The sequence below is a fragment of the Emys orbicularis genome, chromosome 12 (assembly GCF_028017835.1).
Source record: "Emys orbicularis isolate rEmyOrb1 chromosome 12, rEmyOrb1.hap1, whole genome shotgun sequence".
In the NCBI taxonomy this organism is placed as follows: Eukaryota; Metazoa; Chordata; order Testudines; family Emydidae; genus Emys; species Emys orbicularis.
Window position 1 is genome coordinate 32,369,322 of NC_088694.1, and position 20,001 is coordinate 32,389,322.

The 20,001-nt window shown below is 52.1% G+C and overlaps 1 protein-coding gene across 1 annotated transcript in view; it reads right to left on the reverse strand.

Annotated features, from left to right (window-relative positions):
• The window catches only part of LOC135886704 (arf-GAP with SH3 domain, ANK repeat and PH domain-containing protein 2-like), a 102,954-nt gene that overhangs the window by 54,412 nt on the left and 28,541 nt on the right, over positions 1 to 20,001 (reverse strand). The window contains exons 4-8 of the mRNA XM_065414491.1: positions 12,881 to 12,955; positions 8,244 to 8,293; positions 8,008 to 8,137; positions 1,456 to 1,541; positions 890 to 965 (exon numbers count right to left, since the gene is read on the reverse strand). Coding sequence (XP_065270563.1) covers positions 890 to 965; positions 1,456 to 1,541; positions 8,008 to 8,137; positions 8,244 to 8,293; positions 12,881 to 12,955 — 417 coding nt within the window. The remainder of the gene's footprint in view (positions 1 to 889; positions 966 to 1,455; positions 1,542 to 8,007; positions 8,138 to 8,243; positions 8,294 to 12,880; positions 12,956 to 20,001) is intronic.

The window sequence follows — 20,001 nt, forward strand, 5'->3', positions numbered from 1 at the left end:
TATAGCATTAACAGACACTGCAAGTGCTGTGTATTATGCCTTGTTCTTCATTCCTCAAGTTACTGATTGTAAATAGATTGTATTGAGACAATGTATTGGAGGGTTTTTTAAATGTTGTTTGTATTAATGTGCTACAAATGTAAAGAGACCAAGAGTGTTAAAAGAACTGGCACTGAGCCTTTTCTGGAGAACCCACCTTGGGCTGGTGAAGTCAGTCTCCATGCAAAATATCAAAACCAGCCAGCTGTACATCTATTAAACTCGAAATTACTGTGAGGGAAGCACGTAAGGAAGGCTCCAAAATTACCTGCAGTGTGACTGAGGGCTCAGCACTAAAGATCAGTACTCCACCCAAATGAGGATTGCAACCTCATCCTCATCAGAGAGATATAACAAAAGCAGCGCTTTAAAAAGATGATAGGACCATGGAGTGTATAGTAGCATCCTCAAATCTTTTCATGAGCTGTATGCACTTATCCTGGCTATCAAGCCCTGGGAAATTTCCACTTAGCCTTTAAACCTTCTCTACTTCCTTAGGGGTAGGACTAACATATTTCAGCTTCCCAAAAAGAGGATATTGCTGGAGAGAGGAGGAGGGGGTGCTGGGGGGAGAGGGGTTGAGGTATTTGGCGGGGAGGCTGCAGCCCCAGCTGTCAGCCCCCCACGTGGGGTGGGGGGGAGAAATCCTGGACAATTACTATTATTTTAAAAATCTACCCGGACAGAGATTGGCAGACCAAAACCGAGGTCATGACCCAGAAAAGCTGGACATATGGGAAGCCTTCTTAGGGGTAAAAAGAGACTTTAGGGGGTAGACATTCTTCCTGCAGGGCCCATGCCCCCCTCTTGCCTTGGTCCCTGGTGAGCTGGCATTATGATGCATACTCACGCTCTGTAGCTCAGGGGTGAGCTTCTCTATCAACTGCTTAAGCGTCTCTGTTGCCCTTAAACATTCCTGGAAAAAACTAACAGGAGAAGCGAATGTGAGAGAATGGTTTGAACTGAAGCTCCTAGCATTGACAGTGCTGCATGTGAACAACATGCCGCTGTGCATTGCGGTCCTTAGAGCCTTTGCTTTGCTGTGTCATTATTAACCCTTTTGGGCCAACAGTCCTGGCCTCACACACCTTATCATTATCAGGAACCCCAGATTCTCATAATAACCAGTGACGACAAACCGAGGAGTGGGAAGCCAGCACTCTAATTGCTTTTGTATTGTACTGTCAAAATGCAAGTACCAAGTACTGTAACTTGCAGGACAAACACAACCGTAGAGTCCTACGGCTACACCATCTCCAGAGGGAGAGGAAGCGGAGCATGTTACCACATAGGTGGAGGGTGACTGCAGGATATTTGTTCACTGCAAAATAAATCAATGCCCAGGTCTCCTCAGTTAAACTGGGGACCTTGCAAAGAAAGGGAGGATAGGGAATAAAGATGACCGATCACTCTTACTTGAACTGAGCATTGCAATGCTTGATGTGGTTCTGCAGCAAGTCCACTCCTTTCTTGGTTTGAATCTCATTCACTTTGATCAGATACTGAGGGGAAAACACACCCAGGAGTTGGTTCTTGTTACCTGCTGGGTTTTGCATTGTTTACTTATCACCCTCCGTGTTGCCATGACTTATGATTTTGGCTCCCACTACTGCAGTCTTCCCATTCTGTGCTAGCTATAGACTTCCCGGGAAGCGAGCCAGAGACCAGCAGAGACTGCCTAACACAGTGTTGTGTAGCCTTAGTAGATGGTGCACTGATCTGTAAGCCTGGAGATTAGCCCCAGCTATTCCACTAGCTCCTATTCACACTTCTGTGCTCTTCACAGCTCTTATTGTGAGTCAAGCTTTCATACTGATTCACTGAACGGGAGTGAGGTCATTTAATGCTAACCCAGGGCTCATACTAGAAGGCCAAGTCTCATTTACTTTGCCACACACCTCAGAATATGCCTGTCAAACTAGGCTCTTGTGTATCCCACGCTAACCCACTCTGGCTCGGTTACTCTCTAGAAGCTAGACCACATATAGAATGTTATGACTCCACTTCACTTCCATACTGGACAGGTCTGGTTCTTAAGGTCAGGTGTCAGCGACTCAGGTGTTTACATCCAGAGGTCTTGGGTTCAAACCCCAGAGATGCCCCAAACAGGTGGTGGTACATTTAGCTACCCAGTCTGTAACCACTACACCACAATCTATTTTCAGAGCCAGAAATAGAAACCAAGAATCCTGATGCCCAGTGTTCCACAAATATTTGTGTAACCCACTGCCTGTGTGTGTGTTGTGGCTCCCTATCGGACGGTCCAGCATAGAGAACAACAACATACAGGCCCCAGTTACTCCTATAGTTAATGTGGAAGTGGTCTGTGTTGAAGGCTTAAATATGTATGTATAACAATTAGTGGAAGGACTCTGAAGTAACTACTGGAATGACTTGACATTGCAGAACCTTGTAATTAGAAGTGAATGTGGATGCTGTGCTAGTTTCTTTTACTGTTGCATTTTCAGGGCATGCATTTGGCTAATGGGAGCTGGCCCTTTAAGAAGAGAGTGTGGCTGACAGTGTGTTTGAGATTAGGAGTGCGTGGGAGATTTTGCCTGTGTGAGCTCCAAAGTGGCTGGAACGTGAGTTAATAAACTCATCTTTCCAGAAAGCCGCCTCCCCCTCCCTTTCTCGGTCACTCTTATGAGGGAACAGATGATTGAGGGTGTTGCTACAGACCTGTTTGTCCCTGTGTAGCTGTCCAGTCCAGCAGGGATATAAGCTTGTTCCTTTCTAATGGTAGCATCTACTGTATGGAAGTTACCTAACACGTCCTGGGTTTTGTTGCTTATAATGATGCCAAACTTTAACAAGCTGGGCTGAACTTATTCATGCCGAATATATGCCTCAGGCTCAATAATTTTGGAAAGTTTCAGCAGAAACGGTGTTTCCAGGGATGAGGTCAATGACAACTAAGTAATTTTAACAATACTGACCAACTTTCCAGCCTTTTTAACGCACTGTATTTCTTATTATGTGCACTGTGGCAGCAGGAGACAGGCCCAGCCCCGAGGAGCATCCAGCCCCCACAAAAAAGAGAGTCACTGAGTTTAAGGCCAGAAGGAACCACCCAGATCATCAAGCCTGACCTCCAGTATTGCACAGGTCACCACCTCCACCCAGCACCCACACATTAATCCAACACTTGAAATGTGATCAGGAAGAAAGACAGACCCACCCCCGGAGGGGCAGGGCTAGAAGACAGGAGCAGAGTGCTGGGCAGCAAACAGCATGGCAGGGCTGGGGTTTCTCTTCCCTTCTGGGTGAGGGGTTTTTTTCAGTTCTGTTCTTTTCTTTTTCAGTTTTTTTGTGGGGGGGAGGGGAGAAAGGGTTGGCTTAGTTTATTTCTGTTTCTCTTACAAGTATTATAGGGCAGGGGAGGGGAGGGGAGAAAAGAGCAGGGGGAGGGAGAGAAGGAGAGGAGCCTGGGGGGCACTTGGGAGTCAGACTGTGTGAGGAGGGGGTAGGAGGGAGCTGGAGCTGGTAGCCAAATCAGCACAGGAGAAGAGTGCTCAATGCAATGCTGCAGATAGCCAGCTGGGCTCCTGGGACATCATCAGTGTCTGAGGGCCCCAGTAGGGTTGCCAGATGTCTGTTTTTTACCAGAACACCAGGTTGAAAAGGGACCCTGGTGGTTCTGGTCAGCACCGCTGACCAGGCCATTAAAAGTCCGATTGGTGGCACAGCAGGGCTGGCAGGCTCCTTCCCCAGCTCCGCAGCGCAGCTCCCGGGAAGCAGCCGGCATGTCCCGCCAGCTTGGGGGCGGCCACAGCGGCTCGACGTGCTGCTGCTGCCCCGAGCGCCAGCTCCGCAGCTCCCATTGGCCAGGAACTACAGGTAGCTGTGGGGGTGGCACCCGGCAGGGGTGGCACACAGAGCCACCTGGCCACTCCCGAGCTGGAGGAACATGCCAGTCACTTCCCGGGAGCCACCTGAGGTAAGTGCTGCCCGGAGCCTGCACCCCCTTCTGCACCCCAACCCTCTGCTCCAGGCCTGAGCCCCCTCCCACACCCAAACTCCCTCGGGCACCCCACACCTCCTGCCTCAGCCCTAAGCTCCCTCCCCCACCCAAACTCCCTCCCAGAGTCTGCATCCCACACCCCTTCCCATGCCCCAACCCCCTGCTCCAGCCCTGAGCCCCTTCACGCACCCAAACTTCCAGAGCCCACACCCCCCTACACACCCCAAATTTCTGCCCCAGCCCAAAGCCCCCTCCCGCACCCTGAACCCCTCCTTTCTGGCCCCAGCCCAGAGTCCATACCCACTCCCACACTCCAACCCCCTGAGCAGCCTGGAGCCCCCTCCTACACCCCAAATCCCTCATTCCTGGCTCCACCCCAGAGCCCACACACCCAGCCAGAGCCCTCACCCCTCCCACTCCCAGAACCCCTCAGCCCCAGCCCAGAGTCCCCTCCTGCACCCTAAACCTCTCATCCCCAGCCCCATCCCGGAGCCCTCACCCCCTTCCGCACCCCAACCCCCTGCCCCAGCCCGGTGAAAATGAGTGAGGGTGGGGGGAGCGCAAGCGACGGAGGGAGGGGGGATAGAGTGAGCTGGGGGAGCGCAGAGAAGCGGTGGGGTCTCGGAGAAGGGATGGGGCAAGGGTATTTGGTTTTCTGGAATGAGAAAGTTGGCAACCCTGGGTCCCAGAGAGGCCATGCCTGTTCCTGTTGATAGAGTTTCTCTGACCCCGGGGCTGGGATTTCCTCCCTGGGATTTCTTTCTGTCTCAAGGAAATGATCCTTGGTACCCTGGCATAGTTCTGGATCTAGGAGTGCTGGGTGAGCGGTACTCCCAGCTGTGCACCAGCCAGTGGTGCCGGAATGGGGGGGGGGGGGGCAGGGAGCCAGGGCCCTCCCACCTTTTGAAATTGGACAGGCCTGGCCCGTCCACTTTTTGGCAGGGGCCCCTCCTATTCCCCCCCAGGCCCCGTCCCCACAGCCAGGACGGCAACTGGAGCCTGGCTGGGGAGCCTGGGCAACTGTGGGGAGCCGTGCCGTGGACCCTCCACTTGCCAGGGGTGAGGATGGGGTCAAGAGTGGCCTGTTTCCTTGCCCTGTGGGCCCCCCACCCAGGGCAAGAGGGTCCACGACTCCCCACAGCTGCCCACATGCGGCTCTTACCTGGACATGGCTTGGCTGGGGGGCCGTAGGTAAGAACCACGTGGACAGCTGCCCCGGCCCCCGCCCCCACCCCTGCTTTTGGGCAGGCCATGCCGCCCTTGGCACCATCTTTTCCCCTCCCCTGCACTGCTGCAGTGCCAAATGAGGCTCCTTGCATTTGCTCATGCCAGCTTGGGTTTAAGAGCTCACTGGCTCCAGAATTTGGAGCAGGGACTCAGCATTTTCAGGGGCTGTCCTGGGGTCAGAGAGGTACCTTTGCTCTCCCTGGGACACGTGGGTCAGATTTAGTTGGCCGAGTTATAAGGGGCAGAAAATTGCCATTTGCACATGCTCAGCATAGATTCTTAAGAACATAAGAATGGCCATACTGGGTCAGACCAAAGTCCATCTAGCCCAATATCCTGTCTTCCGACAGTGGCCAATGCCAGGTGCCCCAGAGGGAACGAACAGAACAGGTAATCATCAAGTGATCCATCCCCTGTCATCCATTCCCAGCTTCTGGCAAAGGAAGGTTAGGGACACCATCCCTGCCCATCCTGGCTAATAGCCATCGATGGACCTATCCTCCATGAATTTATCTAGTTCTTTTTTGAACCCTGTTATAGTCTTGGCCTTCACAACATCCTCTGGCAGAGTTCCACAGGTTGACTGCGCATTGTGTGAAGAAATACTTCCTTTTGTTTGTTTTAAACCTGCTGCCTATTAATTTCATTTGGTGACCCCTAGCTCGTGTGTTATGAGAAGGAGTAAACAACACTTCCTTCTTTACTTTCTCCGCACCTGTCATGATTTTATAGACCTCAATCATATCCCCCCCTTAGTCGTCTCTTTTCCAAGCTGAAAAGTCCCAGTCTTATTAATCTCTCCTCATATGGAAACTGTTCCATACCCCTAATAATTTTTGTTGCTCTTTTCTGAACCTTCTCCAATTCCAATATAACTCACACAGTATTCGAGATGTGGGCACACCATGGATTTATATAGAGGCAATATGATATTTTCTGTCTTTTTATCTATCCCTTTCTTAATGATTTCCAACATTCTGTTTGCTTTTTTGACTGCCGCTGCACATTGAGGGGATGTTTTCAGAGAACTATCCACAATGACTCCAAGATCTCTTTCTTGAGTGGCAACAGCTAATTTAGACCTCGTCATTTTGTGTGAATGGTTGGGATTATGTTTTCCAATGTGCATTACTTTACATTTATCAATACTGAATTTCATGTGCAATTTTGTTGCCCAGTCACCCAGTTTTGTGAGATCCCTTTGTAGCTTTTCGCAGTCTGCTTTGAACTTAACAATCCTGAATAGTTTTGTATCATCTACAAATTTTGTCACCTCACTGTTTACCCCTTTTTCCAGATCATTTATGAATATGTTGAACAGCACAGGTCTCAGTACAGATCCCTGGGGAACACCACTATTTACCTCTCTCCATTCTGAAAACTGACCCTTTATTACTACCCTTTGTTTCCTATTTTTAAACCAGTTACCAATCCATGAGAGGAGCTTCTCTACTTGCTTGTAAATTCACTGAATGTTCCATTGCACCGAGCATGCTCCCTGACCCCTCCAAGGAGGAGGGAGCTTGTGCAAGCTACATTTAGATGGCTAGGACAAAGGCTATACCCAGGGCCCCAAGCTTTCTCTGGATGTTTCCAGTTCCCCATGCAGGACCAGCCAGACTGGGGACTCCGGGGACTCAGTGGGGGAGGAGGAGAGCATTTAACAAGGAGGGGGTTACATTTATGAGGCAGCAGGGAGCATTAAGGGGAAGGGACAGGCTGTAGCTACAGTGGAACCTGGCTGCTGCTCAGAAAGGACTAGAGGCTTGGGGGTGTTTAATGAGGTGCTGGGCGAAGCTGACAAGACCTGAGGAGCACACGAGTCAGACAAAGCAGCTGTCTGGATGTCAGGAATAGCAAGAGCTCTGTACCCAGTGAAGGGCGGGACACAAATACAGCTGGCCTGGGCATGGGCAGCACATGACTCCCACATTTGGGAGGCTGGGCGTGAGCGCTGGAAGCTCCGGAGAAGTGGGGGGGCCACTGGTGTCCAGACCGTGGCCCCGCCCCCTGCTCTGCCTCGAGGCTTGGCCCCCTCCCCCGAGGCCACCCTACCCATCTCTGACCCCTCCCACCACTCGCGCTTCTTCGCCTCCTCCCCCAAGACCCCCACCAACTGCTCGCACCTCTCCACCCCCCTACCTGCCCACCACTCGGCGGGTGGAGAGGCATGAGCGGCAGGCGGGGCCACGGGGGAAGAGGACAAGCACAACGGGGCCTTGGGGCAGAACATGGGCCAGACTATGGCACCTTTTTGGTGGCAGGGCTCCAAAGACACGGGCTGGCGGCACCCGCCTGTTTGGGGAGGCTTAGCATCCCCTGGCCTCTTCTACCCGCTGCCCATGGGGAAGGGAGAGGAGATGGGCACAGTTGTAATTTCTGTAAATTGAACAAGGTGTCAGACTACAGGAAACAAGGCATCTGGTCAAAAATGAACACTAGAAACATCTCTGTGCCACACAAGAAGCTGAAAAGCAGCCACCGGGAGCTAGGCTGGCTGGCAATGGAAGAGGCCTTGATACAATCCTCACAAAGACATTCAATTGGAGTTAAAAAAAAAAAAACCCACAACCATGTGAGAATTAGGGGTCTTCCTCTTCAAGAGTTTCCTCTCCCCATCCCCGAGCCACTCTGCACCTTCCCTCCCATGGCCCATGGCTGAGACTTCCAAGTTCACGGCAGGTGGGAGTTGCGGAGAAGAGGCCAGTGCTGCTCAGTGGAAAGGGTCATTGCTCTAGGTGCTTGGGATGCTGCTGCTCCCTCCCACTCCCCCTTACCTCACACATGTTTAACTGGAACATCCTGCGCTCCTTCTCCATCTCCTCCGCGATCTCCCCTCCCACCACCTCGCTCCGCACCAGCCCGTGCTGCTTCGCCAGCTCCCGCTTCTCCTTCTCAATCTTTGTGCTTGAAGAAAGGGAAAAAACACCCTGAAAGGCTCTCTTGGGCCAGGCTTTATTAGAATCGGTTCCCAGTGAGCCTGAGTAAAGAGGACGGGGGCAGGTCAACTTACAGTTTATTCTCATAGTCTTTCCAGGCTTTGTCAAAAGGCTTTTTGAAGTCCTGGTAAGAGACGGGTAAGTGCTTAGTGACAATGGCCCTGTACAATACGCCCCCTGTTCCTTACCCCTGGCATGGCAGAGCTTTCTACGCACACCACAGCGCGCTGCTAGCCTGCCTAGTCAGGGCCCAAATGTGCACTCTAGCCTGTTTGAAACTGTCGCACTCACCAGCTGGAGAATCTGCGTCATCTCATTCTGCACATCGCTGAGAGTGAGTTCCCCTATTGCTCATGCAGCGTGCACGGAAGCTAAAACAGGAACACCCCCCAAACACAGGCACACACACAGACCCACACGTGTGTATACACAGACCCAGAGCCACACAGACATATGTTCACAGATGTGTGCACACAAGGATACACAGGCACGTAGATTTTAAAGCCAGACAGGACCATTAGAACATCTAAGCTGACCTCCTGGCTAGCACGGAATATTCAGTTTCACCCCATTACCTCTGCATTGAGCCCAGTAATTCGTGTTTGGTTAAAGCATCTTCCAGAAAGACAGCTAGTCTGGATCTGAAGACACCAAGAGATGGAGAATCCACCTCTTCCCTTCGGAGTTTGTTCCAATGGTTAATCACTCTCATGGTTACAAATTTGTTTGGCTTCAGCGTGTAGTTGTTGGTTCTTGTTCTGCCTTTCTTCCCTAGGTTAAAGAGCCCTTTAATAACCTGGTATTTTCTCCCCAGGAAGGTGTCACAGATCCTAGCTAGCACCCCTTCCTGGCTGCCCACTAGGATTGTTGCGAGGGAATCCAAGCTGTGCTGTGGGTTTCCAGGGGGTTCCCAAGCTCCTGGAGCCTGAATGGAGCCCAGCCAGTGCCTGAAGCTCAGGGTCCCTAAGCACACTCTCAGGCCACAGACTTTTTAGCTGGCAATCCCCAACTGTTGGAACCTGCTGTCCAGCCACCTAGCCCCTCTGGGCACAGCGCTGACCCTTCAGACTCCCCTGTACTCAGACACCCCTCTGCCAGAACTCCACCCAACAGCAGGAAGCTTCTGCTTTACATTTCAAGTCTTTCAGGGGCAGACAGCAGTTGTGAAGCAGTCAACACACACGCACGCACACATACATTTTATTCAATATATCAACTCTACGCTCTTTACACTCAGGCCTGGTCTACACTACAGAGTTAGGTCAATGTAAGACAGCATCCACACTGCAATGGTGCTCCCACCGATGTACGTCACCCACTGCATCGACTTAACTCCACCTCCACGAAAGGCGCAGCGCTTAAGTCGATGTAGTTAGGGCGACACAGTGTCCACACAGACACTGCGTTACTTACATCGCCTGTTGGCGCTCAGCTGGGTGCGGGGCTGACATCTGGAACCTCCCTCGTACCCCAGCAGGGCTGTCAGCGCCAGGACAGCGCCCCCAAATCATCACTTTTCTCCCCCTTTCAAAAGAGAGCAGAGCAGGGGTACATGACAAGTACTCCAAGGATGTTCTACCCACCCTCCCCCATTTCGACAGCGCATCTGCTTTACTACTTATTAATTTAAACTTCATACAGTCAGTCAATCAACAGATAAACAGTTCCAATCACCACACCAAAACAGTTTCATGACAACATTATAGATCAGTTCCCAATCCCCGCCCCCCCCTTGGGGCAAGGTGAAGTGTGTTTGCTCCCCCCATCCCCCTCAGGTTTAATTACACCTCCACTGATCAATGTGAAACCATAGATTAAGGGGCAACTTTCTCCCTCCTTAACCTCAAGACTCCACCCAGCGGTTGCTTCACACCTCTCTAGGGCTTTTCCCACATTCTGCCAAGCATTGTTCTTTGGCAGCACTCTTTACTACCCAGAGTCACCCTCATTCCAGGGGAGCTCTGACACATCACCTTTCAGCTGTGCCTCAGTTTCCCTTTCCCTGCAGAGTTTTGAAACCTACCACCTATTAGCAGTGCCTAGTTTCCTTGCTCTCAGTGGAGTTGTGGGCCACAATGTTGCTTAGCTGTTCCAGTATCCCACAGCTATTAACATTCTGTCCCAATCCTAGCAAGTGCCTCTTCCTGGCCTCCCCCTGGGATTGCTGTGAGAGCAATCTCAGCCTCTGTGCTCGGGATTCCCAGAGGTGTATCAAGATCCTGGAGCCTGAACAAAATTCAGCCACGGCCCCTGTCAGAGGAGATATTTATATACACAAGACTTATTAAAAATTAACATCAGTGAGCCAGAGAACTCCTCAGCCAACACTTTTAGGCCTTCTGGGTGCAATATTTATCCCTAGCTGCTGCTGCTGCTAACATCCTCCTCAGTTACTAATGGACTCGGAAGGTATTTCTTCAGCCTCATGTGACACAAGCACATCATCCTGCTTCTTTCCAAATCCAGAACAGAAATATTTATTGAACACTTCTACCTCTTCTGCATCCTTAACAATTTTACCATCTTCATCTAATAATGGGCACGTGCAAACACAGATATCAATACAGAGCAGCACACCTGAAAGCAACACACACTTACACACATGTACCCGGGGTCAAGGTGGATTCTCCACCACTGGCAATTTTTAAACCAAAATTGGATGTTTTTCTAAAAGTTCAGCTCTACTTCAAAGAGGAATTGATTCAGGGAGGTTCTCTGGCCTGTGCTATACAGGAGGTCAGACTAGATGATCCCAATGGGCCCTTCTGGCCTTGGAATCTATGCAGCTAGGAGAGCCATGCACACCCAGACACACCCATAGCCACATGTGCACACACAAACACATAGTGGGGTGAGTTCCCTGGGTGAGCACATGTTAGAGACCACGGGGGGTGGGCAGGAAACACCAGAGTACGGGGGGCGAGGAGGCCATAGGGGCCGTACGCTCACACCAAAGGGGCCCCACTGAGAGGTCACAGCAGGTGTACATTTGCCTGGGGAAGGCCACAGAGGGCATGATTTGACCGGGGAGGGGGCAGGGGTTTGCTGGGAGGCCATGGGAGGTACACACTCACCCCAGGGGAGACCCTGCTGGGAGGTCACAGGAGGTGCATACTCGCCCAGGGATGCCCCGCTGAGAGACCATGGGTGCCATGCACTCACAGGGGGGGCTCACTGGGAGGACATGGGACATGCACTCACCTGGGGGCTCCCTGGCAGGCCACATGGGACACGCACTCGCCTGGGGGTGCCCCAGGAGGCCATGGGGGACATGCACTCACTTGGGGGCTCAATGGGAGATCATGGGGGACACGCACTCACCTGGGGGCTTCCTGGGGGCCATGGGAACACTAGGGTTGCCAACTGTCTAATCACAGAAACCCAGACACCTATGCCCCGGCCCCTTCCGCAAGGCCATGCCCTGCTCTTTATCCACCCGCCTCTATCGCTCGCTCTCCCCCACCCTCACTCACTTTCAGTGGGCTGGGGCAGGGGGTTGAGGTGCAGGAAGAGGGTTGGGGTACAGGCTCTGTGAGGGAGTTTGGGTGCTGGACAGGGCTCAGGGCTGGGGCAGGTGGTTGGGGTGCAGGAAGGGGTGGGGGTGCTGGCTCCAGGAGGGGGCTCAGGGTTGGGGCAGGGGATTGGAGTGCAGGAGGGTGTGAGGTGTGGAGGTTCCGGCTGGGCAACGCTTACCTCGGGCAGCTCCCAGGCAGCAGCACAGCGGGGCTAAGGCAGGCTCCCTGCCTGCCCTGCACCATGCCGCTCCTGAAAGCAGGTGGCATGTCCCTGTGGCCTCTGGTGGGGCAGAGGGCTCCATGCGCTGCCCCTGTCTGCAGGCACCACCCCCGCAGTTCCCAGCCAATGGGAGCTGTGGAGTCGGGGCGGGGGCAGTGCGCAGAGACTCCCTGCCCCCCTCCCAGGGGCTGCAGGGACGTGCTGGCCGCTTTGGGGAGCAGCATGGGGCCAGGGCAGGCACGGAGCCTGCCTTAGCCCCGCTGCGCTGCTGGACTAAAATCTCCTGGTTTGGCTTCAGTAGCCCCTGGGAGATAGAGCCTGATTCCGGGAGACTGCCAGCAAAACAAAGAGGGCTGGCAACCCTGGGACTCGCACTCAACAGGGTCTCCCTGGGAGGCCCTGGGGACATGCACTCGCCTGAGGTCTCACTGGGAGGCCACGGGGACACACAGTCACCGGGGGAAGGGCTTTCTGGGAGGCCAGGCACACTCAGTGCAGGGGGCGTGCACACTCACCCAGTGAGGGAGCTGATTGGGAGGCCATGGGGGGTGCTCATGCAGTGGATGTGATGAGAAGCTATGAAGTATTTGGGGGTAAACAGGTTCTTTTGTTCCCAGGGGACTCCCATGACACCCCTCGGTTCAGCCAAAGGGCTGTAGGCAAATTGGGTCAGAGAAGGGGGAGGAGTGAAGAGGTGGGCGGGGACATTGCCCTGCTGTCAATCACATCTATGCCTGCATCCAGGCTGGAGAGCAGCAGTGGCAGGTGGCTCCGTGCCAAGGCCCTGGAGACAGAGATGGAGTTTTCTGGAGGGCTCAGGAGCATTGCTGGGCCCAGCTGCTCCCACAGAGCTCAGAACCCAGCTCTTAGCACTGCTACTGCCTGCTGCTAGTGAAACAGGGAGGGGAACATCCTTCAGCTGGTGCAGCCCCTCTCCCAGGGCCCATCCTGACAGGCCCGCTCAGCATCTACTCACCCCTTTGAGCTCTTTTAAGTCTCTCTTTACCAGCGAGTCCAGGGAAAAGTTAATGTTGTGAGACAAGCTCTGCAACTGGAAAGAAAAGAGAGAGACCCTGAAGCCTGCGTTGTGAGTGCCCCCAGCACAAAGCCAGGCAGCGGGTCTCACCCACTTTGCAGCCTGCAGGAGGATCCCCCTCAGCGCTCTCATCCTGGACAACGGCTCCTTGGGGAAGCACTTGTCTTACAGATTCTGTTGATTGCCATCTTTTCCCATGGGCCCTGATTCTGCAGCTGGAGGACAAACTTGGCAACCTCCACCCCAACTGGAGCAGGCAGGGTGTGGAGGTGTCAGGGGGAGCCCTGTTTCGTCCCACGCACCCTCAGGCAGGTGGAACAGGGGCTGAGACTCCCTTGCTGGTTCCTCACATTGTGTGGGTAGCTCAGAGGTTGTGAAGGAAAAGCTGGTGTGCATTGGCAAAGGGCACGGTGGAAAATATTCTCCCACAACCAAATCCAAGGGGATTTTCACCAGCCTTCTGTCAGGGGCAGCTCTAGGCACCAGCAAAGCAAGCACATGCTTGGGGCAGCCCATTTGCAGGGGCGGCAGGGATCCAGCATGGGAGCTGAGAACAACAGGGGGCCCTGGGAGCTGTAGTTCCTTGGTTAGCTCCCTGCCTATAGAGCCAGCCCTGGAGCAGGGAAAGAACTACATTTCCCAGCATTCCCTTGGCCACTACCAACAGGAAAGAGGGGGAGGGAGTGAGGAAGCTGAGACCTCATTCTACAGCCTGCTTTGAATGGAGAGCTGCACTGGGAAGGGTAGGGATACCATATTTTAACATTCAAAAAATAGGACACTCCACGGGGAGGGAGGGAGGGTAGCCCCACCCTGCCCCCATCCACTCCCTCCGACTGCCCCCCACAGAAACCCCAACCCATCCAACCCCTCCTGCTCCCTGTCCCCTGATCACCCCCTCCAGGGACCCCTGCCCCAACTGCCCCCCAGGACCCCACCCCCTATCTAAGCCCCACTGGTCCTTGTCCCCTGATTGCCCCCTCCTGAGACCCCACCCCCTATCTAAGCCTCCCTTCTCCGTGTCCCCAACTGCCCCCTCCTGAGACACCCCCCCCAAGTTCCCCCCTAGGACCCCACCCCCTACCTGTCCCCTGACAAACCCCTGGGACTCCCATGCCTATCCAACTGCTGCCTGTCCCCTGAGTGCCCCCCAAACCCCTGACCCATCTACCCCCCCTTCTCCCTGCCCCTGACTGCCCCCCTGAACCTCCACCCCATCCAACCCCCCCTGCTCCCTGTCCCTTGACTGCCCCCCCGGAACCCCCTACCCCAACCTCCCAGCCCCCTTACCGTGCCACTCAGACCAGTGTGTCTGGCTTCGCGCAGCGCCAGACACGCTGCTGCATACATGCTGCCGTGCTCCCCTGCGGAGCCACAGGCCCCTCCCCCCAGCACCTGCCTTCCAGATTTGAACACCTCAAAATTCAGGAGTGCTCAAGCTCAGTTACTTCATTTCTCCCAAATCAAATATACTGATCCACTGTAACTTGCTGTAGAAAAAGTAGGATAAAATTGAGCAAGAAATGCTTCCCAGTGGTTATTAGGACTGGAATTGCTATTTTCAACAGCCATTGCCTTGTTTGTTTGTTTGTTTAAAAGGAAGACAGTGATATTGCATTGGCAAATTCCCCATAGAAAGAAAGAGTGGAACAAAAGAATAATAAAGTCACCTCAACTTTTCCTCATTTATGTAGGACAGTCTTATAATATGCATCCAGATATCCTCCAGTCACACAAGCTGAAAATTGTTCCACTTTACTGCAGTTCCGTAACCATATGGGAACCAATCCTGTCTGTGTTCTGTGCACATCCAAAATTCCTGCTGAATGACCCGCCCTGGGAGCGAGTTACCAGTGACCCAGGGCTGTGGCGGAAGGAGGGTGCAAGTGGGGCGGGGAGAGCCCAGGGCTGGGGCGGCAGGAGGTGTGTGTGTGGGGCAATGGTGGGGGGAGCCCAGGGCTGGGACGGCAGGGGGGTGCGGGTGGGGGGGTGAGAGCCCAGGGTTTGGGCGGCAGGGGGGGGCGGGTGGGGGGGGGCGGCGAGGAGCCCAGGGCTGGGATGGGGGGCAGCCAAAATTTTTTTTGCTTGGGGCAGCAAAAAACCTAGAGCCGGCCCTGCCTTCTGTAACACATATGTCTGTCCCACTCCAAACACAGAGCTTCCAGAGCAGTTCAGACAGAGAAAGAGAGTTTGATACGGACAAAAATGTTGGCTACTTTTCATTTTCTTAATTCTCAAAAAAACAATTCTGCTCATAAAGAGAAAAAAGCCCTCAGACAGAAACCAGAGCTGGAAAATTCCAGCCTGAAAGATGAAACTTGACCAAGTTATAAGCAACTAAACAAGGGCCTCTAAAATGGATACATTTAGCCAACCATAACTAGAGAGGTCACTTGCCAGCTCTAATTCCCAGACAGGAAACCTCATTTGCTTTCAGTTATCACTATACAAGGGATTTTTGAAACAAGACAAACACTGCAAGGAAAGGAGATTAAGTCATTTCACCATCTATTCTACTCTCTGAATATATCAGATACCCCAATAACTTCAAACCACAACCAAAGTCTAACTCAAAATGCAATTAAAACCTTAACTCTGACCCTTACAAGTGTGTCCCCAGCAGGGAGCGGATTCTGAGCAGGGTAATTCAGGAGTTGACAGAGTTACACAGGTGAAGAGGATCAGGCTCTGTATCATTTGTATTTCAGAAGAATCTGGAGGCTACAACCACGATCAGAGCCTGATTGCGCTAGGTGCTGTACAAAGACATAATAAGAGCCAGCCCCTGCTCCAAAGGGCTGCATTCACAAGGGGATTTTGATGCCTACCTGCCCTTTAGGGGCCCACGTCCAACATGCAGGCACCACTGACATTCACAAAACCCCTGCTCAGCTGCCACATATATTCCCTACATTCCCAACAAGCATGCTGATGACACTTGTTGCACAATGTCCTCCAGCATTGAAAACATGGAAACAGATCCCTGCTGCACACATGAAGACCACAATTTAAGTCTGTTAATGAATGCTGCTATCCGATCATTAGCAATGAGAACATTTGCATCTCATCCCTGAAGTGCCACATTCAGAGAATTCAGTCACTCAAATATATCAGCCAGATATGACAACAAGGATATCCCATGAATGTCACTGAAATGCTGTACAAGTGGAGCGGTATCAGCAAGAAGAATACGGACTTCCTCACGCAGTTCACATGGATGTCCAAGGGCAAAGTGCTGACAAGACTAACAAACTTTTGCATGTAACAACAACTGTGTGAAGTTTGCCTCCATCTCTTTGCATAAAATGTCAAAAATCTTTGAATTAACCAGTTGCGACTTTATAAAGTTTATAATTTTTACTGCAACTGAAAGACCATTGCTGAGCTCCTCTGGCATCATCTTAACAGCCAATGCCTGTCTGTGGACCATACAATGATTCCAGGTAGCTGTAGGGGCCACTTCTTGTACCTTTCTCACAATCCTGCTATGCCATCCTGTCATAGACCATGCTCCAGCGCTGCAAATTCCAAAACAACATCCCCAGTCAAGACTGGTGTCTTGGACAAAATTATTTAATAGTTTTAAAAGTTCTATATTGGTTGCTTGTGTTGGAAGTGGACGGCAAAACAGAAATTCCTCTTTTAATTCTGTTGCTGTAGCAATTCGACTATACACCAGTAGCTGTGCAGTACTTGATCTATCTAGCTGAATTGAATAATATGGGCTCTGACGAATACTTTCTAGGAGCGTCTCTTTTACATCGGGGCCATCTCCACAACACGGCACGAAACTGTGTCATTGGAAAATGGGATCACGTCTAGCTGTGATGCTGCTTTCTCTCCTATCATGACCGTGCATGTATATCCTTTGCAGCTGGAAGTAGTAGTTTCTCACCTATGTTGTGCGGCCTACCAGCTTTGGCAATGCGCAAAGCCACACAGTAAGAAACCTGAGTAGCCTTCATGTTAATACTGTACACTTCAACAACTTCTGTCCTATTCACTCACGGAGCTTCCTCTGAAAAAACTCTCTAGGTTTAGTTCCTCAGGTAGCATGTCTTGTTTTGAGATCCTGGCGTAGCTTGCAGGGCAGCATACTGTCATTTGCCAGTTCTTCGCCACATACAACACATTGAAGCTGCTGGACCCGCTCCATGTAAAGCTCAGTTTGAAATAAGCTTTGTCATATTTTCAGCTTTTGCATTTTGCTGGAACGTCTGCTGCTGCCCTCACTTCGGCTTGTGTTGTACACTTTACTCCCTTTGTCACAAAGCCATCCATTTCTCGTGTTAGCTCTTTCTCGCTGTAAGCGTGTTGCTGCTAATGGTTTTAAGTTCTTGGGGGGAAAACCACACAAAGGACCTGTCACAGTTGCTAAGAGAGCCCTGTGTGGGACTAGTGAAGAGCCCTGCAGTGCCCGGTGTGGCTGTGGCTCCCCCTGTTTCCGTGGGGCAGGCTGCGGCTCTGGTGGCGGGAGCCAGGGCTGAGAGCCAGAGTCGCAACCTGCCCCGCTGTGACAGCGGGAGCCCAGGCTGAGAGCTGGAGCTATTAAAAAACACACACACATACATACAGAGAGCTTGCGCCTCCCTTTACACATTCCCATGCCTCCCTTGGGAGGCGTGGCCCATACTTTAAGAACTGCTGTTCTATACCCATTACCTCAGAGGCCTCATGGACTGTGGAAAACCTCCAACCAGTTCCCCATTGAGCTGACGCCTCAATATAGGTTATGTTCTCTTTCTTCTGAACTGCCAGAAACCTTCTCCAATACGCTTCAGGGGTCAGTTTAAACTTCAGCCACAAAGCTTGTTTTCAATTATCATAATCTTTGCAGTCTTCCCATAAGGGTAAAGATGTCCAGGGCCTTTGCCCAGAAAGCAGTGGAGCCAGGTCCCTTACCATGTGCCCTTGTCCGAGCTTATTTAATTCACATAGCGAGGAAGTCATTTGGAGTCTATGCCACTCACGGGCACAGGTCCATGGCGTCTGGCTCCACCTACTGGACAATGGTTCTGCTGCCACAGTTTCTCCATCTTGATCTGATATTGATGCTCCCTGTCCTTTTCTCTCTTCTACTGCTGGTACTGGCGCTAACGTTGGGTCTTACCGGCACTGCTGCGGGTCCCAGACTGCTCTCTCTTGCTCTAGATCTGCAAGCTGCTGGGTTTCCAGATGCACTCTGTCCCTCTCCAGCTGAAGCCTCTCTTGCTCTAGCTGTTGGGCGTCCAGCACTCCTCTTGCAGTGGTGGCCTTGGTCAGGATGGAACACAGTAGCTGACTGTCAGCCTCTTCCCTGTTTCTCTCCAGGGCGTTGGGTCCAAATTTCTCCCTGTCTGCTGGGCCCTCTGTCAGTCGACTGGATGTTCTCTGTGAACATGGACCATCATTCCTTGACATTAGAATATAGCAAATCAACTAAATATGATTTTGTTCTATCTTCAGGGCTAATCTCCCTTTCTCTGCATAGCTCAACAACAGATTTTTCTTCAGTTGTTCATAATTCATTTCCCCCATCTCCCTTTTCACTGTTCCTTTCCCCAGAAAGACTACTGAGGCTTTTTTCTCTGTGCCTCTCCTGTCTAAGTAACTTGCTTTTGCTGCTGTTGGCATTTATGCAATTGACACTGTTAAGAGATCCCACCAATGCTGCCACCATAGAGATTGTGGTTCAGGGTGGCTGCACCTGGATTTCCCCTCTGTGGTTCAGCAAGGGCACCCACTCTCAGGCTGGTAGCTCCCCAGCCATTGCCTTTTTGGGTGGAGACCCACAGCTCTCTCCCCTCTGACCAGGGTATTCCCAGGCTTCACAGCTCCCTGTTGTGGAAGCAGAAAAAGAACTGTCAGAAAAGAACTGCAATGCATGACAGTTTGTTAGCAAGAGTCAGGCTAACTGTAGCCCTGATAACGCGAGATTTGTAGAAGCGAGGATTGTGTGAGGCGGGTGAGAAAGTACTGTGTGAGAAGTTATTGTGACCTTGTATAGATAAGGTGTAGAAGACCTTGTGTAGATAAGGTATAGGAAATATTGTATGTTGGCAAGAGTCAAAACAATTAAGAAATAAGATATCAAGATGGCTTATGTATAACAAAATGCAGCTGTCCCTCATTATTGAAAGGTATAAATGCTTGTTGTAATTAGGTATCAGTGAGAGAGACCTGCTTGGCTCTCTCCCTCTGCACAATTGTGAGAGTGAATAAAGCTTCTGACTTGCTGTACCCAAACAAAAGAGTGAGAACTCAGTTTTTCTCCGACAATTTGGGGGCTCGTCCGGGATGGCAACGCCCTCAGAGGCACCGGCAGTTACTACGGATCGTTCCCCTTCGAACCCCATGGCGCCACAATAGAGGTAGGAGACCTTTTGAAATCTCTATTGGGGTGTCGGAGGAGGACTGTCCGTGGGGCCGTCTGTCCCTGTTGGGCTCACGCCATCCGAACTTATTGACTGTGCAGCAAGGTCAGATGCTGAGCGGCGTAGGGGAATTGTTTGCCGCCCCCTGTATGCATATGCGAGGTGCATAGGATTGCACCTGTGTTGAGGGGTTGTTACCGCCTCAGCAGGAGGGGTTTTTACCGCCTCATAGTCCGGACAGAGGGGTTGTTTACCGCCTCAAGAGGGGTTTTTACCACCTCGAGTGATGCATCGAGGTACTTGGGAATAGTACCTGGAGTAAGGCCTTGGTGTGTGTGTGTGTGTGTGTACACCAGTGTGAATTGAGTGTTACCGGAAGACGCCCAGAGTACTCTGCGAAGTCTTTTGGCTCGTGACCAGAACTACTCTAACGCAAGCCCGGTAACTAGAGGATCTTTTAGGAGATCCGACCCACGGTACGCTAACTCGGCCTGGCATCGTCCGGCGAGGAGGCTGCCTGGGTCTAGGAGTGTGTGAACCCATCTTCCCTCCCCTTTTCCTCTCCGTGTGAGCCACTGACAGTCGGACCATCTCACTGGATGCAACAGAGTAAGCGGCGCCGTCTCTCTGAGATTAGCCGACGCTCTTTGCTGAAGGGAGGTGTAGGAGGTCATGGCTATCCTCGTTAGTCTCTCCTGTGTGAGTACC